This window comes from Paramormyrops kingsleyae, chromosome 1, assembly GCF_048594095.1.
Source record: "Paramormyrops kingsleyae isolate MSU_618 chromosome 1, PKINGS_0.4, whole genome shotgun sequence".
Lineage (NCBI taxonomy): Eukaryota > Metazoa > Chordata > Actinopteri > Osteoglossiformes > Mormyridae > Paramormyrops > Paramormyrops kingsleyae.
Genome location: NC_132797.1, coordinates 30,581,469 through 30,606,490, shown reverse-complemented (window position 1 = coordinate 30,606,490; position 25,022 = coordinate 30,581,469). Strand labels below are relative to the sequence as shown.

At 45.9% G+C, this 25,022-nt stretch overlaps 1 protein-coding gene across 1 annotated transcript in view; it reads left to right on the top strand.

Annotated features, from left to right (window-relative positions):
* The window catches only part of cdh2 (cadherin 2, type 1, N-cadherin (neuronal)), a 51,993-nt gene that overhangs the window by 16,296 nt on the left and 10,675 nt on the right, over nucleotides 1-25,022 (top strand). Inside the window, exons 3-11 of the mRNA XM_023826758.2 lie at nucleotides 15,154-15,374; nucleotides 19,399-19,560; nucleotides 20,346-20,501; nucleotides 20,889-21,033; nucleotides 21,284-21,456; nucleotides 23,100-23,237; nucleotides 23,932-24,117; nucleotides 24,289-24,542; nucleotides 24,752-24,894. Of these exons, the coding sequence (XP_023682526.1) occupies nucleotides 15,154-15,374; nucleotides 19,399-19,560; nucleotides 20,346-20,501; nucleotides 20,889-21,033; nucleotides 21,284-21,456; nucleotides 23,100-23,237; nucleotides 23,932-24,117; nucleotides 24,289-24,542; nucleotides 24,752-24,894 (1,578 nt within the window). The remainder of the gene's footprint in view (nucleotides 1-15,153; nucleotides 15,375-19,398; nucleotides 19,561-20,345; nucleotides 20,502-20,888; nucleotides 21,034-21,283; nucleotides 21,457-23,099; nucleotides 23,238-23,931; nucleotides 24,118-24,288; nucleotides 24,543-24,751; nucleotides 24,895-25,022) is intronic.

Here is a 25,022-nt window from a genome sequence, read left to right as displayed (position 1 = left end):
ACAGTGGGAACAGTGTGGCCACGGTGTAGTGGGGGGGGGGGGGGGTGATGGGGGCCGAGTGCAGGCCCTGGGGACCCCCCAGCGTGGCTGTCGGCGGTGCCCAGGGAGCCCTATTCTCTGGCAAGGCTCAAAGGGATTGCATGATGTGCACGACCTTTGGCCCCCACTGTGGCGGTATGCAAATGAGCACTCTGGGGGGTGGGCCTCATTTTCTTTAAGCCTGCTCTTTTTTTTTTTTTTTCTCAGCGCTGTAACTTAAGCGAGGAAACCCATGTGCTTGTTGTCCCTTTTCTTGTGTAAAGGTAACCGGAGATGCCAGCCTTAGTACTCCAAAGGCTGTCATTGTCTGATGGGAGGCGGGCACTTGGAAGGCCAATCAGATGTAATCGGCAGAGCGGGGAGCGGCATGGCGGTTTGCGGGCGCTGCCTTTTCCCAGAACATGTATCACTGTGTCCAGTGCTGCTGTCTACTTTTCATTTGGGAAACCTGATATCTCTGCAGGGCTTGTAGGGAGGGCAGGTTAACTCCCTGCGTTAAGGACCGCGTGGCTCTTTAAAGTGCTTTTTGTGTGGCTACCTCTCAGGAAAGGGGGTGGGGGTGGGGTGGGGTGGGGGGGGTGACACCGTCCAGGCTTTTGTATATCAACCTAAAGCTTTTGTGAGAGAAGCTCCACACTGGAAGAAAATATGTCCTTTATTCAGCCTCCCATTCTCACCCACCCCCTCATGTCTGCTCCGCCCCCTCATGGTGTTCCTGCATAGTACCCAGGATGCATTGCTTCATCATTCCTTTCATTGTTGCAGTGTTGTGATCCCACATCAAACCTGGCTTCAAAATGTGACCAAATACATAGAATTTATATATTTATTCATTAGTTGTAAAATTCTGCTTCATTAAAAATGCACTGCTAATGGCATTTTCCGCTTACACCCTGGGTAGGGCAATGATTTTCCTCAGATCCACTTGGCCGATGTTGCGACGTCCAGCCTGATGTGTTTGCAGAGCCGATCTCTGTCCATGCGTTTCACTATTTGCTGAAAAGGGCAGTAGGCACTGCCGTTTCCAGGGCGACTCGCTAAAAGCCAGCTCCTAGATCGTCGCCAGAAACCACATTTGTGAGCAGAGCTGGAGGAAGGAGTGAGCCATCTCCTAACTTGCTACTCGGCTGGAGTAATGGAATAAACGCCATTCCGATGCGTGGTTCCCCTGTTGATTTTGTCTTAGTGCCCAGACAGAAATTACTTTTCAAACTCCCATGTTTTCAGACACAAAACCACCCAGCAAAGTTGAATGAAATTTTGCATCAGGTAGTGAACTGAGCAAAATTCAAGAGAAAACTGGAAAGCTGTCTGTATGACACAGTGACCAAACCTGACTGACTATGGCAGTACTCACCCGGGTTAGGGGACACTGCCTGCACTCAAATTCCCGCTTAATTCCTCATTTACAGCCCGTCTAAATGTTAACCTAACGGTGTGGAGCCCTCTGGAAGAAAGAGAATTAGTGCAAAATGAGAAAGGGGCAGAATTGCATTAATTTGAGATTTGAGATTAGAGGTTTAATATCCAGCGAGTGTAATGCACCACTGCGGATAAAATGTGGCTCTCTGTCATTTGGAGCCGAATCACACTGGGTCGTTAAAAAATTGATCAACTAACGTAAACTGAGCCGGCAGACCTAAGCTAATAAGACCCCTGCTGCCCCCCCTCCCCCACCATGAAAGGGGTCACTCTGCCCTCGCGTGCGTGAAAGAGCAACATCGACTCCTGGCACCAAATTACTCCCCATGTTTGCCTTCAGGCATGGGTTTGGGGGGAAGGGAGGTGGGGGGGGCTGAGGAATTAGGACACCAGCTGACGTCCATCTAATCCCCTTGTATATTTTCGCTCAGTCACCAGTACGTGGGCTGTTCTTGCTCCCCACCCCCACCCCCTCCCCCCTCCCACCCTCAGTGTCTGCTGGGAGAGAGAAACGGAGGAGCAGGTGGCTACTCTGTGTGTACCTGTGGCCAGTCAACCGATCGCTCATCAGGCCTCATCTTCAAAAGGCCCTTTGAATAGGTCCTCTGGTCTCAATGTCATCAAGTTGTCTTTTTCAGTGCCTGCTCAAAATTATAAACTTGAACACTTGAAAAGCTCCCCGATGATTACATAGATAGATAGATAGACTGGCGGGGGGGGGGCATTCATTTCCTTGTATATATTTTTTTCATTCGCAGGGAATTTTAAATATTTAGGTGGCAGATGAGGGTGCCTTGACCCCTGAATCCACATTGCTGTTGCTTGTCAGACCAAAAGCGTTGCAGCTGTCCCAATCGATCAGTCTTATCCTCACCTTGTGAAACGGCCACTTGCTACACCGCACAACAGCGGTGGAAAACATTCCAAAATATCATTTTTAGCATGAAGATTAGCCATATAGGTTTTCCATATATTTAGCATTAAGAATACCCATATCAGTTTTTCATATATTTCACTGCCCATGGCTGCTTTTATAAAGGGGGGGGGGGGTGATGCTGTGTTAATTTTTTTACCTTTTAAAGCAGCTCTACTTCACCCTTTCTCATGTTTCATCTCACTTCAGGGAGCTGATTCCTATATTTTCCCGTCCACGCAGATTATTGTATAGGGAGACAGTCCATAGGCGGCTCTCTTCATTCTTTCACGTTGCCCCTGATGGTAAATCAGCATCCTGGGAATAAACGGCGCCGCTGTTGTCCTTTATATTCGCTCAGAGCTGGAAACCGTCCAGTCTGTTCTTCTCTTTGGTGTGTCAGGTTGCTCCAGTTCCTACGTCTAATGGCCAGATCGGGCCGGCGGCCTAGCTGCGATTCACAGCCTGCCCGGCTCCAGGCCCGGCCCGCAAGCAGACAGGGAACAGCGCCACACAAGCAGGATTGATTTCCTTCCCAGAAGTCTGCGCTTCCAGAGCAGGGCGTTCCCCAGTACAGCCGGGACCCGATCGGCTTGTTTGGAAGTGGCTCTGGGTGGGCCCGTCATCGCCCGCGCCATGCGCGTCTGCTTGGCTGATCTCGGGCCCCGGTTCTGGAGCCATCGGCTTGGAAAAGAACCCTCCCCATTCCCACAACAGCGAACTGGCCAGCATGTCATTTAACACAGTCATGTGACCCTTGATGTATACAGGTAGACACATGAGGCAAACGTTTCGCGTTACCTACATTCTCCACACTGCCACCTGTAGGTTGCCTGCCATGTCATTACACGCTACATCCTTTGTGGCCCAAAATGTGATTTCCTGCCAGACTTAAATTACTCCATGCAATCTGATAGCATATGAAAGGATTTGTGTTTTTTATTTTTTTTTACTAATTATGTTTCAAGCTGGTACTTGATTTGTATTGATTTAAAGGGGTGGCGATTCCTGAGCAGGGCAGTAATCAGCTGGCAGTTTAAGGCCTCTTAGGAATGATTGCTTTAATGATTACTTTTGTTCGGAGTCCTTGTGTCAGCGACTCAGATGGTTAATCAGACCTCAGAAGATCCTTTTTTTGCCCCTGTTTTGTTTTGCTCACTGTCATCTGGCTGTGGGTGGGGGGGATCGTATTCCATATCCTTTTGTGTACAGTGGGATGAAGGTCGGTGATGTCAGCACCACCACCTCCCCCCGCCTCGCCCATCCATGCTTCAGACCGAGGGACCGACAGCATCCATCCTCAGTGCGCCTGACAGTTTATGGGCTGCCGTCGAATGACATGAAGGATTTTGCCGCGTGGGTGGACGCAGGGGCACATTTATCCCGCCATCTTGGCGCAGGCCCACTATGAGAGTAGTGCCAGTTTGCTGGTTAAATGTAATATAACTTTGCTTGTGTGCTGAAAACAACCAATTAAAATACAGTCCCAGCTTTGCACCCCCCCTGTTGCCGTTCTGTTCAGAGTCAGTCAGGTGCATCTCCTCTTTATCCTTCAGTCCTCATGCACACACCCCCCCCCCCCCCCCACTTTTTTAATCAAATCCTTTTCTTTCTGCCTTTTATGTGAAACCGAGGCCCATTTCCTGAACCGCACACCCACCCAATCTGCATTAGGTTCATGCGCCGTGGTGATGTAGTAAAACACGTTCGCATGTACGCTGTGAAATATGTTCCGTCTGTTTTGTTTCTCCGGGGTAGTATTAACTGTGTCACCCCCCCGATATCTTTGCCTAAGAAACATTGCTATAAATCTGGTGCAGGGTGCCCTGGTGCTCTGTGGGTATTCAAAACTGCTGTGGTCAAAAGGTTAAAACATGTCTGGTGGCTTGAAAAGACAAAAAAAAAAAAGACATGCATGCAGACAGCTGGGGCTCCTCGACTGCACCGCGCTCATGTTTGTAAAGGGATATGACCGTCACGATCAATCACGTATGAGGGAACACTGACCAAATTCATAAGTGCTGTAAAAACAGAGAACATTCAGCGTAACCCGACCGCAGAGCCTCCTTTTATGAAACGCATTTCATAAACATTTTCTATAATTATTAGCAGTCGCTTTTAATTTAGTGTATGTTAACATGACAGTTTCATTACTCTTTTGAAGAGTATTTCCTTGTTAACTGTCCAGATAACTTTATAAAGTTTATAAAGTTAATCAAGGCTTATTTGACTGCATTTTTTTGTGGTACAACTAAATTATTCTCACACCGCCAGAGACTTTTGTTAACTGACCTTGTGTGTGTGTTTTGATTTCACCCACTGAGTTTTCATTTTGCTTATAGATTCTCCATTCTCACTTGATTGTGTGATTCAGCCACTTGTTATTGTGAAACTGAATGTCAACACAATATTAGTGTGGCTTAAGTGGCCAGTCTGTGCGGGGGACACTGACTAAGCCTGATGTTATGTAGTATAGCTGGACGCATTATGACCAAGGAACAATTCAACTGGAAAATCCAGATTTTTCCCAATAAAAGAAGATGCAGACGGAGGCTCGTTTTGTTGTTAACGTCGCATCTAGTCGCAGTGGACATAAAGAGGTAGGACCAAAATGGTGCAATTTGTGTTAGCCAAAAGCGACAGCGTGAATTTTACATCGATGGATGAAACGTCAGCTGTGTGCTGGGATAATTATTTCCAGGGGGTGAAATGAGCTATGAACCACGACAGAATGAACCGCGGATAGGTAGCTTATGTGCTATAATGGGACAGCCTGACAGTTTGCCGGGATTTTAATAGCACCTGTTGTACAGTGTGTTATGCTTAATCTAAATTAAAATCTGACAAATGGAGGGCAGTTCTCAGTGGGGGAAGCCTTTTGTCCTCACCTGGTCAATCTATTAATGACTCCACATTCCCCCCTTAATTCTTTGAGAGTCGTCAGGATGGGCACTGATGACAAGTTAGTCTCTATATTGAACAGTGTTAACGCGATTAGACTGAGCATTCCCTGCAGCCCGGCAATCGACTCGCTCAGGATTTTCCCTTGGCGACCGTTTCCGTCGCCGTCATGCCTCCCGCATTATGCCGAGGTTATGAAAGTCTGTCTGCCTCCATCCTGCGGTTGGCTGTACTTTGTAAAGAAGAAGAGGTTGGAGTGTTTTAGTTTGATCCATTTAGCGTTCAGATAATTAGGTACCATCTGCATATGACAGCATCATCCAACATAGTTTAAGTAACTAAATGATGATTTGTAAACTGTTCAACATTCGTGCATGTGTAGCTTAATGTTGCTTTGATAAGTAGTTCCAGTTCAGTTTGCTTTTAGAAAATAGTTTTGGCGATGAGTGGCCTTTGATTCGGTGAAGAACAGATTGCTTTAGTTTGGCTTTTGAGGGAACAAATCAGTCCCTAATCTGATGGAATGGAAACCCAAGTTGTCTTCCAGGTATCTTGGTTGTTCACAGATAACTTTGCAATCTGACTTTGGTGGGGGTGGGTGGGGGTGGGTGCTCAAGCCAGACGAGTTCCAGAGCTCCAGCCAAGATGATAAACGTCTCACATGGCTGTTCAGCCAAAGTTCACAATTAAAGTGACTCAGATTTACGTTAAAAATAGCTGGCATGTTTGCCTGCTCTGGTTTCCTTATCACTTTGAGAAATGTCCTCAGTAGAGATAGTAACCCTCAAAGTGCCGACATAAATGAGACGGTGAACCTCGTGTGCTCAGACACTTTGTGTGATATTAGTTTCAGGCTGTTCTCCTTTTTGGTTGGGCTTGAGATGTGAACCATTAATTACAAGCAAATGAGAGTCAGCTGGAAACCCCACAATGACAGGAATGCAAGTGTGTGTACGTTTGTGTGCTGTCACACAAGTGACAGAAATCACAAGGCAGCTGGAGCAGCCACAGGCCACTTGCCAGTATTAACACGGGAGTCACCTTACAGGCACTACATGCAGGGATCAATCAAAAACAAACGAATCAAAAAGCCCCACATATCTGAAACTAAAATTGAGCTATTATTTTCAATGTCTCATGTCATCTAGTTTTCATAGACATCATCAAAACTGAAGCAGATTAACAGAAATATCCAGTAAATGTGTCACATCTTATAGGTGATTTATCAGCTTACTTTTCAACAAATTTATACCTACTTAGTGTTGCTCTGACAACTGTTGGAAAACATCTTATGCGTTATTGGACATTTTTACAAAAGGCAGGAGGCTTTTGGCCAAGCATTCATGTGTCTGCTGGCCACTTGGTTCTGTCTGCTTAATCTACACTCTGCTGTCTTCTGTTATGTGTCTTTTGTAGTCAATGATTGGAAATCCACCCCGGTGTTAGAGGGGGCGACCCATGCGGTGACAGCAGAGGTGATCGTTCTGCAACACCCGCTCCCAGTGACATGGACGCCTCCTCAGAGAATCATCCGACTTCTCCCCTTGTTTCCCTCAATTGTACTTAACATAAATTACCAGGAGCTTTGAAAAATGAGGCCCCATCAAGCAGCATTTCAGATCAAAGCTCTCATTGGTCCTGGTTTTAGATGTTGAATAATTAACGGGCTGGTGTTGGCAAAGTGTCATTTTTAATGGCACATTGTAATAGCTGTGAATTTCAGTTGTAGCTTAACAGACCAAAGTGGGGAAAGGGTTTGTTAACTCATTTAATGGTGATGAATTTCGCCTGAGGTAATCAATCACTCAATATACAGCAGTGTCAGATAATGCCTGGCTTCACTCTGACTGTTAGTAAAACCCACAGAAGAAATGGCCAGTTCACTGTTGCTCTTCTAAGAAAAGTTCTATCCATTTACCTTCCAACTTCTTATCCAGTAAAGGACTGCAGGACAGCAGAGGACACAAGGCGGGGCTGTACCCTGATGGGATACCAGTCCTTCACAGGACCCACACATACACAGCGAGAAATTTATTGACACCATCTACCCAAACTGCATGAGCTCCAGACTCTCAGGGTGGTGGCAGGATTCAAACCCTGAAAACCTGAAGGTTTGCAGCAAAAAGTGCTACCTGAAGGGGGCACCCATCACAAAGGCCCTTTGTAAAGCAGCCTGCAGGAGTTCCTGTCCAGATGCAAATCACATGGCTGTAATCAGGGATCTCTTCACTTTGAAGGTCAGGATCTTTGGTGCTCCTTAAAAGCATGACTAAACTAGTGATTGGCCCACATTCCCTACAAACCCAGGTCACTGTGCCCAGTACGCTGTTGTGGTTTGTCATGACTCTTCTACTCTGTTTCCGCAGTGGGTCCCAGGTGGGTCCTGTTTATTGTCAGCATCTCCAGTCATACGATGCTACACATGCTTCATGATCCAAATAACCTTTCATGCAGCACAGGTGTACATGGGCCAGGAGACTGGAATAAACCATTATTCCCCATGACAAACCCAAGCTGTACATCAAATTCTTACATACCCATGTCCTACATGAGACCTTTCGTCTTCTGTGGCAGCCTAGCTTGCTCCAGCTAGGTGTCTCCAGAGTTGCAAAATGACTTTTCTTTTTCTGGATCATAATGGCACCCCGTGGCTAGAGGGCCTAATCACAGTGGTCCATGGGTAACCATGCCAACGTTCAGATGGATCTGATCCTCCCCCCACAACCAGGGAAAGACAAACAGATCATCGGGTTTTTGAGGTGTGTTGAGATTTTCCATTTTCCAAACACATATCTAGTACAGGGGGTGCAGGTGGCCTGAAGGCTACCTGAGGCAGCATAGGGTATAAGGCAGCTGTTGACCCTGGACACATTAAGGGGATTTTAGAGGCACCACCTAACTGCATGCCCATGTCCCATTGTGTTACCATGCTGCAAAAAGCACAAACTACATATAAAATATATCCAGGATCCTAATGTGGTTGTGTATTATATCACATATGTGAAACAATCATTAGAAGATTCAAGAAGGTGGACCATTAAAGAAGTGAATTGTGGGGGGCAATTAATTGTGGATGACCTTTACAGACGAGATGAAGGTTTCCAGTTAAAAGGCACAGTGTGAAGAGTCTGTAGTATGCAGAGTTGAGCCTGAAAGGTCAAAGGGTCATGACATTTGACAGATGTTTACGTAATATTTTGTATGTAAAATGCTACCTCTGGCCATGATTTGCCTTCCACTTTTGGAAATGAACGCTTTGATTTGAATGGAAGAAATTGTCAGAAATTTAAAAAATCCATCAATGAAGATGGGTGTTTTCAAGATGACTGACATCCATTTCTAAGATGTGCTGAGGATTTGACAGACTCCTTTTTGGCCGTAATGCACAGAGAACAGAATCGCCAGATAGCCTCCATGAGGTTTGGTCCCCCTCCGCCTCTTGGGCTGATTTGTCAGTGCAGCATGGAATGCAGGATCCTGGGACTTTGGGTTGGAAACAGTAGCATGCAGTGGCTTAACTTTCATCAGCCCCTGGCCCTCTGGACCTTATCGAGCTATAATGTCATCCACTGGGCAAAAGAGAAGCCAGTGCGTTAGCTTTCACGACCCCAAGGCACCACAGACTATTCATTTTGTTGCTGTTTTTTTCTTTTCTTGGAACTCTGCTTGCATATTTTGCTGTTTGGTGGTTTTGTAATTTGTGTTTTCTAGTATGAAACGGGGTTTTCCTGGCTCAAGTGACTAAGCGGTTCTCATTGTATTTGAATGGGAGTGCGACTCTAAAAACCAAGTCTCTTAATACGACCTCTGCTTCCCCATCCCAAACTCATCTCGTTTTGCCGATGGCACTTGGTGGTGTGACACGTCTAATCGGTGTTGCTCCATTTTGCCGTTGAGGGGAAAATCGGGGCCTTTTCTCATTAGGGGCCCCTTCCATGCAACATGTGTCTGTAACAGGCCTTCCTACTCGTTAAGCAATTTTTATATATTTTACTATAACGAGGCTGGAGAATTCTCATTTTCACAGGAGGGTGGCAATAGGCCAGGCAGGAGGTCCACGCTGGCCAGCTGAAAAAAGTAATCAGACAATCAAAGAAAAGGAGACGAGGGAAGGCAGCAATAATGAGAGGCCGTCTCTGGAAGGCCCTCGATTGATCCTTGACACGTTGATTTGGAGGAATGGGACACTTACTCACTCAGAGAGGAGCCATCGGCTCCGCGCTTATATCTGGCAGAGCAGTTGATCTCCTTACCTCGCTATTGACTTCTGCTGCGTGAAAGCCGTTCAGGGAGAAGCACACTCTCAGGATAGCGATTAAAACCGGCAGAATGGGAAACGGCAGAGTCTGTTCGGGGCGATAAAAGGAGCCCACGCAGCCAATGACGTCCCTTATGCCGCATAGGGAGGGACTGCTGGGGCCAGGCAGTGGGAGGGTGCTGAGAAATCTTAGGTAGACATATTAGTTAGTGCAGATTTAGGGGTTCAGATCTGGTTTTCACTAACTGCAGATCACTGCATTTAGGTCCGTGTGTGTGTGTGTGGGAGTGTTTACAGAAGCATTAAGGCAAAAAAGCGACATGTGCGTGTAAGTAAATTTACAGCAAAAATAAAGTATTTAAACATCATATTTCCATTTTACTTTGTGTTTTTTAGAATGTTTTACAAATATATTTTTGGCTTATGTGTTTTGCTGTATGGTTTCTTGAATGGCTTGGGGGATAAATCCGACGTAAAAATTTGACTTACGTAACACTTTGTGGAACCAATTACTTACGTTGGTCGAGAACTGCCTGTACTTTTTCTTTTTTTTTACCAAACCGAAAAACGAGCGATTTAAAGAAAGCAGCACTTGATTCACGGTCTTGCAGTAAAAGGCACATTTACGTCGTGCAGTTGCCCAAGGTCTCCACCCATTTGTGTGAGCCCCCCTTTTATCCGCCTTTGGCTGGCGTGTATCCGGGGAAACCGGTGCGGTGAGTTAAGGATCCCAGTTGCTGAGGTCTTTCTCTGGAGCGTGTGAGGCGCCCGTAGCCAAGGTGAATGCAGAGCACCGACGAGCCCCGTTTGTCGTGAAAAGCACCAGCGGTCGCCTTCAATGGCCCAGTCCTCTCAAAGGAAGCCAAACAGGGGCTGCATTTCCCTGCTAACCATCTGTAGAATTTGCAGCACTATGACCCTCCTGCTTCCACTGCTGGGAACGACACTGAAGAAAGTCCATTACTTTTAAGCTCATAAAGTAATTTTCATGTGGGTTTTTAAAAAATATATGTATCAGGCACAATATTGAGTACAATGTCTAGACAGAGAATGTGAAAGTGGGAAGGAAAGTTGACTGTGATTTATTTTTCTCTGTGCTGTGTTTGAATGAAAAATTAATACTCAATATAAATATAAATAGTGAATTAATAATAAACTCATAAATATTTATACTCCACTTAGAAATGAAAGGACTGTCATCAGGGAGAGGAAATTAGGCCTATGCCGTAGTTACTGTCTGCTTTTTGTGCATGTGGAAAATTTTTGGCATAATAAGCTGCATTTTCAATGGAAAATTGCATGATGTTTTCAGTGGGCATTTCTCAACCTGCCCTTTGAGGTTCCTAATTTGACATATCCAGAGCTTCCATCAGTCCCTCTACCCAAAAATAAACGGACTGTCAGTTTAGCTGGGAAACGGCACGTGTGGCGGCCCGGCATCAGATAACGGCCAACGTGACGAGTTCCAGTCGCCGGGTGGATGCCGTGCCAAGCGTTACCTGGTGACGGTGAAAGGGCCATGTTTAATGTTGGGAAAGGATTTCAAAAGTAAACAAACAAAACAGGCCGTCATTTGCCACATGCTGTGGACCCCCCCGAATGTTAAAAAAAGAACAGTAATAGGACATTTTTATCCCTTTTAGCTCCTTCGCTGCATGACAGAGAGTAATAGCAGGACAGAACGGAAGACAGGAGATTTTATACGGAGTGATTTGGTGTGCGGGGGGGGATCCCTCTTCCGCTGGGGGATCCAGCAGGATGTGAGATCCACAGCACAGTTGTGGTGGTGAAGCGGCTGTTAGCAGACATCAGAGAGCATGTAGATTAGTACAATAATCTAACAGAAGCACAATGCTTATATAGACCTAAAACCTGGTAGGGCTTTATAGTAGATGGAATGATAATTTTTACAATTGTTAAACATTTAGGCAGCGGCTTAATTTAAAGATATAATTGTATTTTACTCCTCAGCTTTTGGAGCGGCTGCCCAGCCAGGGAGCCAAAAGCAAATATTTTTTGAGCTTGAGGAAAGCATCCCTCTTCGTTTTATGGGCAGCGCCCGCACAATCTGTTTGAATAATTCATTTGCCCGGGCATATTCCTGAATCCAGACATATTTGCCAAAACAAACAGCTGTTTTCTTTGAGCATTTAGGGGACCCCGCACACAATTGATACGAGATGCCTACTGAGGATTTTGCACCCGCTAGTCAGTGGTGTAGCTTTAATGCTGCACTTTGCTTCCGAACAAAATAATAATAAATGCTTTGTAGCCTCTACTTTCATCCACTTTACGCCAGTTGTGTGGATAGGCTTCCTTTTCTGGCAGTTAAAACGTGGCACCCGCAGTTTCAAAGGCACACTCTGTGTGGGTCCGAACCCCCTTCCTCCCTCACTCTAAATGTGTGAGCTACCTTTATTTCCCTGTTCTTACTTCAGCCAACTAAACAAAATCGGCATCATCGCTTTTCACGTTCGAAACAAGAGGATGCTCCGGCGGGGTCCAAGGCAGTCATGGGGTAAGTGGATGCCTCCACCCCCCTAGCCCCCCCTCCCACCGGCACTCCACTCAGGTCACGTGACGCCACAGCACAAAGGTCGCCAGAGAGGTTGGCGGGGTTTTGTGTTTGCGTGCAGACGATGGTTAGCTGTGAATGCGGTCACTGAGTCGAAGGTAATTTGGGACCCAGCTCAGGGTGGTTAATCTGCCTTTTCTGCTGACGGCCGCGTTCCTGACCTCCCCCCCCCGCCGGCCCCGAGGCACTGCACTGGCACCTCTGTCCCGGCTAAAAAGGCCTTTATCTCCAGGTTTATTACGCCAAGGCGACTGCTTGACTACATCTAGCACAGTTAATATTGAGGGGGGGGGGCGGTCCTGGAATCACACTTTCTGAAAAAAGGAAAAAAAGATGTCCTACGGTTTTGGCCTTCACTCAGTGCTGACATCAGAAAGGCGTGGAAGGAGCGATCGCCGGAGAAAGGCGTTGCGGAAGTATCACGAGTGTAGACCATGCTAGGCTAGGGGTCGAGGGCCAAGGCGCACTGACCCAGCAGGACCACTAAACCACAAATGGGAGGGGGCGGGGGGGGGATCACGCCACGAAGGAAATGATGCCCCTTTATGGCATGACAAATGCTCCACAAGATTGACGTATGGCAGGACACATAAACTGTGTGCTCTGCAATTTCCCCTGCAGAAGTATTAAAGGGCTTCATGCACAGTTGGGGTGGGGGGGGGGTCAAGACTTAGGGACAAAAATGAACCTCTGGGGATCCTGTGTCTTATTAAGTCTCACCTTGAAGTGGGGATGTGTGAAACAATAACGGCGGTGTTGGGTCGTGTACGCGTAAACGGTCATTACCAGGCTTGGGGCTAATAGGCTACATTAATAACCATCATAAAAGACGTTATTGAACGTTGTTGGTTGGAGTTTATAGTGGTGGGAACAGCGGTAGGTTTTGTTTGAACTGTGTGAACCGGGGGGGTGGGGGGCCTTGTATTTAAAGCTCATTAGACCGGAGTGTGTGTGTGTGTGTGCAGCAGAATGTTATAAGACTTTAGGGGCCCCCAGACCAACTCTCCCCCTGCTTTTAAGGGCTGCTCCCCTTATATAGATACTTATGTTGCACGTAAGGAGACCGCAGGACAAATGTGCAGTTATAGCAGCTGAGGGCTGTACTCCGGTTCACACCAGCACAGCGTCTTTTTAGGACTCATTTCCATTAGCTGTATGTGTAGATGGTTCCTCACAGCACACACAGTGGTTTATTATATGTTTAGCACAGCAATGTGCGCAAAATGTCATTAGGCTCTGTGGTGTTAACGTGAATGATGCAGCACCATGGAGCCAATCCGCAGTGTCTTATGCATGATTTTAAAATGCATGAAATGTATTACCCCCCTCCCTTGTGATTGCATACACCTGAACTAGTTTTACCGCGACATGCCATGTTAATTATGCTGTTGTCTTCGCCGTGTGACGAAAACGCGTGTCGCTGTGCTGCGTGGTGACGTTACCATTGCTGACAAATTAGGCCTTTTAGAATGAATTGACTTAGACAAAAAAACAAACTGCAGTCACAGACTTGAGACAGCATCCAGTCATGCAGCAGGCTTAGCAATCACAGGGCGTTATTTAAAACGGCGAATTCGGTGCCGAACGGGTCACCTCAGTCTGCACCATTCCATTAAAAGTTCTCAGAATAATTATAAATGAGTATTCCAATGCTCTCTGGCATTTGGCTTCTGGGTAATCCCAGCCGGAACTGTAATGAGGTCTAATTTTTATGCCAATGTTTCATTTGAGTGGAAAAAAATTATGTTTCTTATTCAAAAATCAATTATTTTCCCCCTCAAAAAGGAAACAAAGGGCAAACAAATGCCAAGATTACAGAGGCGGCTTACGACAATGGGTCGTTTGATGCTAACAGCACTTTAGTTTAGATTGAACTAGAACTGTTGACCTTTGTGTTATGAGTCTTCAGCCATCATGCTGTCTATGCCTGTTGTCATCAATACAGATACATCAGTGCTTTTTAACCTACTCAGAATAATCAGCCATGGAGTGCGGAAGAAGCACAGCGGTCTCCTATGTACCTCCTAAATCAGGCCGAGTCTGAGGCGCACTGACTTCTGGGTAAATGAAGGGGGGTCTTATGACCTTTTGCCTCCTCCTGTTTATAGATGCAGTGTCTATAAACCTGTTATCAAACATCCAGCTTTTTTTCACTGCATGGTATTTGTTCTGAACTTCTTCTAGTTTTGGTAAACAGTGTAAAAAAAAGCTGTCATTTGTGTCTGTTCATCTCTAGCGCCGTTGATTAAGACAGACAAAGGCCTGGGCCTCTTGTATGCGGCGGCCACACTTGTGAGATCATTTCTGGGCACAAAGGGACTTTGTTCTCCAGCTCTCCCATTGGCGCTTGTTGGAGCTCTGAGGTCCATGGCTGATGACTGAGGTGTCACGCCATATGTAAGGGGCCGGGGGGGAGGGGGGCTGTCGGGCTGTCTCACATGAAACATCATAAAATGTAGGGGGGAAGCTGTCTCACATGAAACATGCTGGCACATTCGCTTTTCTTAAATATGCTGGATTTGACACATAAATGTGTATGTTTACATCTTCATTGCCAAAGTAGTCTATATGGGAGGATTTAAAGGCCATAGAAGTGTCAGAGAACTCAGGGAGAACATGCAACTTCCACACGCGTAGAGCCAAGGTAGAAACTTGAACCCTAGTCCCAGAGGAGGGAAGCCACACTGCTAACCACTGCGCCACCATGCCACCCCAGATGAGAAATAAATGGGAAACATGCCCACACGAGCCCAGCTTCACCCAAGCCCACAGCGAGCCGGCCCAATGCACCCGTGCTTCTTTTAAACCCGAGCTGCTTCTCGGGTGTTATTTTGTCATATTTTTCAAACCACACCTGTTTTAATATCCCCAGGGGTCGTGTCGAAATAAATTATGCATGAGGCGCCAGGGACGCAGTGCCACAGTGCGCTTAGAGCTGCGGTTTCAGTGGCTCGCGATGTGCCTTTCCTCCTTCTGCGCTTTCTATTTCACGCTCCTGTCGTTCACACAGTATCAATCTGCTTTACCCCTTCCCACCCCCCCCAGTGAGATTTGTAGACTGCGGCAGAGGCGAACGCCTGCGGTATGACAGCAACGACCCGGCCGACTTCCGAATAGGGGAAGATGGAGTGGTCTATGCCACAAGGAATTTGCGTGTGTCTGGCACATGGGCGAAGGTCCTGGTCATTACGGCGCGGGACTCAGAGACGCAGGACTCCTGGAAGACACGGGTGAAGCTGACCCCCAGGATGGATGGAGCACTGCAGGTAGGGCGCCTACCGTTTCTCGCTTTGGAAATGAAGATGTTCCTCGCAGTTTTACTTACCCTGTTATGTGTTACTGCCTAATGTTTTTTCCCAAATCAAACCGGCTCTCCCCTGATATTAACACGGTCTAATTAAGACTTGATGTATCAGTGAGAAACCGTTGTGGCCTGTAGCCATGCCAACATCATGGCCACCTCCTGTCCAAATGACCCAAACTAAGCAGCTTTAGCTGGGTAAGTACTTGGATGGGAAACCTCATGGTAAAATCCAGATTTACTGGAAGGGGGTATGATTCTTCCTGGTTCCAGACAAAACAGTAAATCCCCAGTCCAGTGTGGGGCCCTCATCCTGACTCAGTGGCTGCTCAGTGACTCTCGTTGCTATAGGAACAATGGGGCTTGTTAGTCCTGGGTCTAAGTCCAAATTCCAAATATGACCTCCTACCCATTTGGCCATTCAGTGGTCTAGCGATTCAGCAGTGGCTGGCTGTACCACCCTCAGTCTGTACCTGGCACACCAAGTGGACCGGACATTCCTGAGTCTGCGGGGGGGGTTGCAATTTACCCCCTCTCCGTAAAATGCTTGAGCTGCTTGGTGAAGTGTGTTATAAACGCAAACCAGACGCGCCAGCACGATCCGTCTGGAGACGACAGATGGGCAGCTGTTTTCGTCACAGACAAGATGTTTGTTGAATTCCTTAGACCCGGCAGGGTGATTACAACCCCCCCCCCCCAAGGTTGACCCCTGTAACACAGTGCAGCTTGCGAGTGTAAACTCCGGTCAGTTGTTCAGGGAGGAGGGTCATGATGTTCCTGTATTGAGGATGAATAACATTGTCATTGTGATGTGCAAGTCGGCGGCTGCTGCTGCCTTTTCCTAAGCAGGAATAGCTGAAGCTCTTGCTAATCACATACATTTTCATTATGAATGGAAGCCCTGGGACTTTAACTACTGAGGGGGCTGAGACTCTAGAGTTAAAAGGATGATACAACACAGCAACAGAGTTACAGCACCCATTTATCTTAGCAGCACAGCTGCAGCATCCATACCGGGATCCAGTCGTTTTTGGATGTCAGGGTACTGACTGCTGCACATCAATCGTGAATTAGCGGCCACACAGAAGGCGGTCTGTGAACTGCGGTGATCAGCATCGAGTAACAGAAGCATTTCAGAGAACAGGACGAGTATCATTCTTCTGTCGGATATCGGCCTTCTTCCTAAGCCAGCTGCTGAAATCTGGCCAAACACAGCAACTGGCGGAGCGAGACGGCCATCAGGACACATTAGAACAAAGATCCCATCCAAACATTGCGCTGGAGCCAGGGAGGAGGCTAAAAATGGTGCTTCCCTGGCTCCCTCTGCTAATTTGCTCGCAGGTGCCCAGCAGATATGTATGTGTGGTTTTAATGAGATCATTCATCACCTTCAAAATATTTTAAAAAAGGCAAAAGGTTTCACACTCACCAAGGCAGCAGGCACATTTGCAAACAGTCAGAACGATTGTTATTGCCGATGTTTGGAGTCTGAGAGACTGCACACCATAACTTCCCTGTTCATTTTTATGCCTGCATGGCACTGGTCCTCAAATTGTGGGTTTGGTAAACAATTGGGAGGAGTTGCAAGGCAATTTTCTGAATGAATATGTCAGAAAAAGGTACCATCGGCAATTTGTGATCAAATATTATTGCAAGCGGATCCCCCCACCGCCCTAATCGGTGACCAGTATTTTTGGGGAAGTAAGTTTGTATGGTGGTGTGGCAAAGTACAAGGTTTTTAATAGTGGGTGGGATTTTACCCTGCACCGATTGCTTCATTTATCAGTGTCATTTTACAGAGTAACCAATGAGAAGTGGTTACATTTGCTGGCGAATGACAATGCAGGATAACCCCGCCCACAGCATGCGTGTCAAAGGCTTGCTCTTCAGAGGAAGGTAGCAACCTACATGGCTTGCTGGTTAAAGCCAAAGTAATATCTGTTTCTGATAATGAGGTGTCACCTCTTATCTTCCTATGAGATAGGATAACCCTTTCTAAATGTCTGAATACTTCTTGCGTGAGCTATGGGTATTTTGGGAAACCTTTTCAGCAAACTATTTAAAGCAGAGGACTGGAAATGGGCTACTTTTAACACACATGCATTTAATAGCTAAGTGAAGTTCAAGAGCTATATGTGGGTTCGTAGGTCCGATTGGTTGAGCGGGTGTTGAGAATGAGCAGATGAATGGGTGGGTAGACAGATAACATACAGGGAATGAATCACTTGTCTGGCTTGGCATTTATGGTTTGCGTGAGTGGATTCCTCTTTTATGTGTTTCTACAGGCACAACAAATATGCAGTACTCTCTGTTGTCGAAACACAGCAGTAGGGGTCTAATCGCAACATTGCAATTTAGCGTTCAGGATATATGTAACTAGGAGCGGAATATTTTTGGCTTTGGTCCACGTTCAGAAAGCAAGATGGTCACTATGCTAGACAGCTCAGCTGGAGCTATGATCTAGCCAGACACTGTTAGCTAGCTCGTCAAATACTTTGAAACACCATAAATAAATATTATTTTGTGTTCTTGCCATCTGAAAAGAAGGTTTATTCTCCTATGATGTGGTCCCCCTTTTGTATGAGGTTCAAAGGAAATGGCGAGAGATCGATCTGTCATTGGTCCAAATGGCAGGGAAAAACCTCAGAATAAAAATGTTATTACCATCACGGGGAAGTGCTGGAAATGAAGTCGTTTAGACCATGAACATGGGCAGAGGACAAGATTGCTGTAATATTAAATGTACATGCTCAATTTATTTAGAGGATGGGGGGGGGGAAACAGCGCAATGGAAAATAATCAGAGTCAGACGGTGCAGCACAGCCGTGGTCTCTGACAGGAGGTGGCAGAGAGTCTCGACTCATACCGCCACCCCTGGAGATGAATGTCCGTCCCGCCAAAGCAACCCGTCCGTGGCATTCATCATTCATGACACAGGTCCCAAATAATTACTACATTAATTCTGCCCCATTTTAATAGGGTAATAAATATTTCTGAGTCATGTTTCTAGTCTCTCTTGGACCCGACCTCTTTGAATTTCAATGCGTTGAGTGTAATCTCAGACATTGTTAGCGTTAGCTGTGCGACATTCCAGGAGTCCTGGGCGGAGGGCTTGGTGTGTTTGGACAGGTTTTGGATATTTGCCTCTTTAATTTCTTACCACTCTTTTCTGGCTGCCGTTACAGCTTTGAGAAATCAGAATTCAGAGGAGTAAAAAACCTCAAACAATCACTAAACTCAATCACTAAGCTCAAATAGCACTTGTCAGGCATGACTCTGGTATACCAATTGTCACCCCCAGGACACTACCTGTACCTCTACTCTCCATCGCGCTACTTTGATACACCTGTTGGTGCACTAAACTGTTGCTGTTATTTGCACTGTTATTTCTTATAAAGTGTTCATGGTGTATTGTAATTTGCAGTGTATTATATTGTATTTTTTGCATATGTATAGTGAATATTGTTATACAGTTTCACAGTTTGTATTTATTTAGTGTATTGCACTGTGAATGGGGAACTTTCACTCGATTATTCAATTTGATTTGATTCTTTTAGCTAAAATATGACTCAGCCACTAGACACCGAAGGCATTTCCAAAATGGCATGTAGTGTAATGCTTAAGACCACAGGCTGGTAAACCCATAGGTCATGCAAGGAGCGGGTTCTGCTGTTGAAGCAGATGCTCAACCTGAACGGTTCTTGTAAGGTACCCTGCTGTGTGAATGGGTCAAACCAGGATAATCAGCGCAGCAGATCAAATTATGTGCTGCTGATGCAAAGGAGCTCGAAGTGCATCTCACCACATTCATAACTTCACAACCGTTTCTCTTGAGCTTTTTCTATTGTGATTTTTAAATAATTTGCTGTTTGTCCTTATTTGCTATTTTATTTTATGACCTTTGCATTTTAATATGGTTTCCAAGCGAAACTATAAGACGGGTAAAATAGTGGAGGAGCACTGGGTCTGAGCAGCTTTGGATGTTTCAGCCTGGGACGCACGGAGGTGCAGTGGAAGCTCCCCAGCGACTCCGCGAGATCGTGCTCCCCCCTCTGAGCGGCGCTCTGAAGCGAATGAAGAGGGACTGGGTCATCCCCCCCATCAACGTGCCTGAGAACTCGCGGGGCCCATTTCCCCAGGAGCTCGTCAGAGTAAGTCTGAGAGGGCGACCCACCTTCTACGAACCTGCCCGTGCTAACTTAGTCAGAAACAATCCCTAATGTTAAATCAGCCCCCACCCCCACCGCCCCAAAAGACCCGTCCTCAGAATGAATGAAATATTATCTTCACTTTATCACACCGCAAGGACACATGGCCGCTTGGCAAATGCTCGCCTTCTCTGCTCCACTTTCATCTTTTCACAACGTAGATGCTGAACAGTGTCCTTCCAGGTGACATTTCAGGCGCTCCTTCTGTGGTCTGCACAGCAGATAATATTCATTGAAAGTTCCCCCCCCCCCCCCCTCTTTTTAATATCCTCTGCTATTGCACATCAGCGTCCTAGTCATTTTTAATACCATCTGTACATGTAGTATTCAATCCGGTGAATTATGAAGATGATAGTGGTTTAATTGCCAACTTCGAAGGAAGATAATGATGGACTGAACTGAGGTGTAAGGATAGCAAGTCCAGATTAACACAGAAAAGAAGAGACTAAAAAAACACAATTAACCTCTTTGAGGGAAAGGTCCCTCTATTATATGAAAGCAGTACTGCCTGCAGAGCCAGAGACAGCCTCTAGCCGAGTCCTGGGGATTTCTTTTATTAATAGAGCACTACGACAAATGTAATTAATAGATTGATAGACGATTTTCCCCATTTCAAATTTTTATATCAGCCCACCTAACTTTGAAAAATTAATTATGACATCATGTCTGGCATCGATGGGCGACGCACGGCAAATGTTCACATCTCCCTATGCGCTACCTCTTATCAGATCCGGTCCGACCACGATAAGAGCCGTCTGCTGCGGTACAGTGTCACGGGACCCGGAGCCGACCAGCCCCCGACCGGAATATTCATCATTAATCCCATTTCAGGACAGCTGTCCGTGACTAAGCCCCTGGACCGTGAGCAGATATCAAACTTCCACGTAAGTGCTGCACGGGCCAACATGCAAGCTTGCTCTGCATGAGCAGGCAGGTGGCAGGTTTCACGGGCCGTCGAACCTGCGGGGGGGAGGGGGGCTTTTTGCTGGAGGGGATACCCGGTTCACCTATACTGGCATTTTCTCAGTGTCCTTTGTCTTCTCGAGGCATGCACCCGTAAACACTGAGCCATTTTTGGTGTTTTGTTGATTTTTTTATTGTATTATATGTGAAAATGTGCCTTTTCACAATCCTGCAAAGAGGAAAAGGTCACATATTCTTAGTAAATGCACCCGCAAAATTTCCCTCAATTAAATGTAGCCCACTGTCTCTGACTTCACTCTCAACACAATGCAAGGCCTAACGGATTTCTCTGCTGACCCCCCCCCCAGCTGAGGGCCCACGCAGTGGACCTGAATGGGAACCAGGTGGAGAATCCCATCGACATTGTCATCAATGTGATTGACATGAACGACAACCGGCCCGAGTTTGTCCACCAGATCTGGAATGGGACAGTCCCCGAGGGTTCCAAACCAGGTTACCGTCACCTCATTCTATTCTGAGCTAACAATGGGCTTTTTAATGAATAGTCTACCTACCTTTTCCAGTCAGCATTTAAGATTTGTTTCAGCCTGCATATTTGATAATTAGATTATTCAACATAAAACAGATGCCAACATTAAGGCTTTATCTTGTGTAAAATCAGACTATGGCAGATTAGTATGACACTAAGTGGCTGAGGCTGTATTAAACAGATTTTTTTTAACCATTCTTATTCTCCCCTAAGGCACCTTTGTGATGACAGTAACGTCAGTTGACAAGGACGATCCCAACACATCCAACGGGATTTTACGGTACAAGATCCTCTCCCAGAACCCAGAAACTCCCAGCCTCAACATGTTTACCATCAACAACAAGACGGGAGGAATCATCACAATGGCAGCTGGACTCGACAGAGAGGTAAAATTGGTGTTAATTCATGCAAGAAGAGAAGCGGCTGGGGAGAAGCAGGATTAACGTATCATTATCGTGCAACTCTTGGTGTGAATCCGGCGTTCTATTACACTAATGAGTCATAATTGGAGCAGTTGGCGGTAATGAATCTGGGGAAAACGATCATTTTTATTATGGATGTATTTGTGTTTGGATATCATTTTTTCTTTACTTGCGGTTTTGTGGTTATGTTACATAAAGAAGAATTTAACATTCAGCTTATATAAGGGCAGTGTGTTTTGGATTATGTGATTAATGGCTAATAATTTTTAAGGACTCAGGCTAGAGGCATTCCTTTCTCTCCTGACTATAAACACTATTAATAGGATCCCTTTGGTAGACATCAGACTGTCCCTACTTCCTGTGCAGTCATGGTTTTAGGTTTCTGTTTTAGTGCAGTCAGATCTCCTTGCACCAGCAATAAAAGCAGCTGAAGCTCAGGCCAGTAGGGTCAGAGATGACAGAGGATAAGCATCTCCGTGGAATAGGTTCCCGTGATCCGAAAATAATCCGGTGTGTCCTTCATACAATGAGCTTGTCCCACTCCACCTTGCTTTCCAAGGTTCACCTTTCATATGGTTTTGCTTGAGAAGTGCCCTTACCGAGACCCACGGGGCGGAAATAGAGCCCCTGTATGTGTTTGTTGGTTTTCTAAGGTTTCTGGTTATTAGCAAAGTTAGACTGGGGAATCCTGCTGTAAAAATACCAGTTCCAGATTTAGAAGGGGAATTACACATCATGCAAGTTTCACTTTTATGTTGTGAAAGTCAACTTGTGAAATTCATGAAAATTGTGTTTATTTGAACAGAACCTGATTTAGGTATATTTATGGTAAAGTTTCTACAACACAGCTGTTTTTTTAATGATAAAATATTTCATTTTTCATACTTCCCATTTGGTCTGTTCCTGAAACAATGAGCGGCTTTAACTCAGGTGCAGATCATTTCACCTCAAGATCGCCTTTATTTTTACTTTGGGGAAACCACACGACTGATTAAATAATTGAACGTTGTTAGTTTTTGTTTCCTTTAAATTGCGGCAGTTTCTGCTCTAATTCGTTAGCCTCGCTGATGGGGGTTCTTCTGAAACATAGACGCGGTCGGTGGCTGTAATTTGGGCAACCTCTGTGACTATGTCCTGTTCTGGTAATTACGCCCCAAGGCTCTGCCACACTTGCATGGGCTGGGGGGCGCCTGTCCCCGGGAACATAATCTTGCTCCTTCCTCATTACCTAGCAACCGGCAACCAGAATGACTCGTAGTGGAAAGGGAGTCATCTCAAAGAATGATACCCTTCCCTGTATTCCTCTGGGATATTAGACACACAAGAAACAACAGTCTCTCCAGGATGCTGCCAGTGCTATTGACCGCTCATAAAGTTTTCATCTGCTGGTCAGAGCAGCTGTTCAGAGCTAAACTCTGCAGCCTGGCAGAAGGAGGAAAAGCATTTCATTTAATACAGAAATACAAAATATGACTGGAATGCTGTTTCTTTTAAGACCTTCTCTGTGTGAAAGTGTTCCTGCTGTTTTTGTTGTAAAATAATGCTCAGCTAAATCTCACCCACTCTCATAATGTGGATTTGACTGCTTTATTTATTTATTTTTCCAGAAAGTTCCGCAGTACACACTGATAATTCAGGCAACCGACATGGAAGGAAACCCAACATATGGCCTTTCTAACACCGCGACTGCTGTTATCAGAGTCACAGACGTCAACGACAACCCTCCGGAGTTCACTGCAGAGACTGTAAGTAAACGTTTGAGAACGTGTTTTTTTGGGCATACTTGAGAAACAGAGTCACGTAGACTTGAAGAGCATTTCACATAAATGCAGTTTGCGAGCCGCCCGGCTCTTAGAACGGTGCCGCCGATGAAAGCTGTCGACTTCAGAGGACAAACGGCGGCTTTCTTGGAAAGAAACGCACGTTGATCTTTAACACCTGCCATGAAATGTGCCGTTTCTATGCTAAAGATAGACTTTCATGAAAAGCGAAGGTGATGCATAGTGTATTCTTGATTTGTGGAGTCTGCATTAAATTTTGATATTGTAGCTCAGATAATTTGGTAGTAAAGGATGTCATTATGAGGTATTACCGTTATTATCGATAATCACAGTACCACTTTCATAGCTTGTATATCTTGCATTATACATTCAACTCTGACTTCGATGGCTATAAGTGAGTGTCTGCCAAGACCTTACAGTGCATGCAGTACAGCATGTACTCTGTTTCCAGGCATGACAAGTCCCTGCATTGTGATTCAAACCTGGGGAAATGCCATAATGACTCACCACACTTACCTGTGGTTCGGAAGGCTGTTCCGGAAACGTTACACATATGCTTGTCACGTTTTTGCACTGCTGGGCTCTGCTGAAGCTGCCACGATTGCTAATTACATGCATGTTTTTATTTATGATTTTTTTTTTTGTCTTATTCGAGCAGTTTTACGGGGAAGTGCCTGAGAATCGAGTCAACATCATTGTTGCCAACCTGACAGTCACCGACAAAGACCAGCCCAGCTCGGCCGCCTGGAACGCAGTGTATAAGATCACTGGAGGCGACGCCACGGGCAGGTTCTCCGTCCCCACAGACCCCACCACTAATGAGGGCTTGGTTACTGTAGTCAAGGTGAGGCTCAGCGAAGTTTCCAGTCCTGACGTTGCAGGATTTTTCGTTTATTGTTGGCCGATGTGACACAGCACCGGAATTTGCTTTTAGAGTTATTTGTAAGCGAGAGGCATCGACCAACTGGTTCCCCCTCTCAAGCATGATATTGTTCTTATTCATTTGTTTCTGCAGCCTATTGACTATGAGACGAGCAGGACGTTTGTGCTAACTGTGGTGGCGGAAAATGAGGTGCCTCTGGCCAGAGGCATCCATCTCCCTCGTCAGTCAACTGCGACTGTCTCCATTAAAGTTATTGATGTGAATGAGAGTCCTTATTTCGAGCCGAATCCCAAACTCATGAGAATGGAAGAAGGCTTGCCAGCAGAATCGATGTTAACAACCTTTACGGCCCAAGACCCTGACCGTTTTATGCTGCAGACGATCCGGTAAGCTGCAATCCAAAGACGTGTCCCCTGCAATAATGCTGGGAGATGGGAATGGAAGGAGCGTAGACTTTCTTTAGTATTAAAACAGAATCTGCCCTTGTTTTTATTCAGAGCCAAAGAACATTTTATTAGGACACACATGTAACTTGTGCTGCTGGCCCAGCTGTTCAGATGTTGAGTCTTGTCCTGTTTCCTGTCTGTATTTTTAGCTACTCCAAGCTGTCAGACCCCGCTGGTTGGTTGAAAATCGACCCCAACAGCGGCCATATCTCTACAATCGCCATCCTCGATAGAGAGTCGCCTTACGTGAAAAATAATTTGTATAATGCGACATTCCTGGCTTCTGACAACGGTATGCTGTGCCTCATTCCCAACAAGTCCAAGCTGTTAGAATCTGTCAGTCACAAACCTGGACTTCTATTAAAAACAATAAAGTAACCAAATGAACATGGGTGATTCACAGTGCAAAACCACACTATT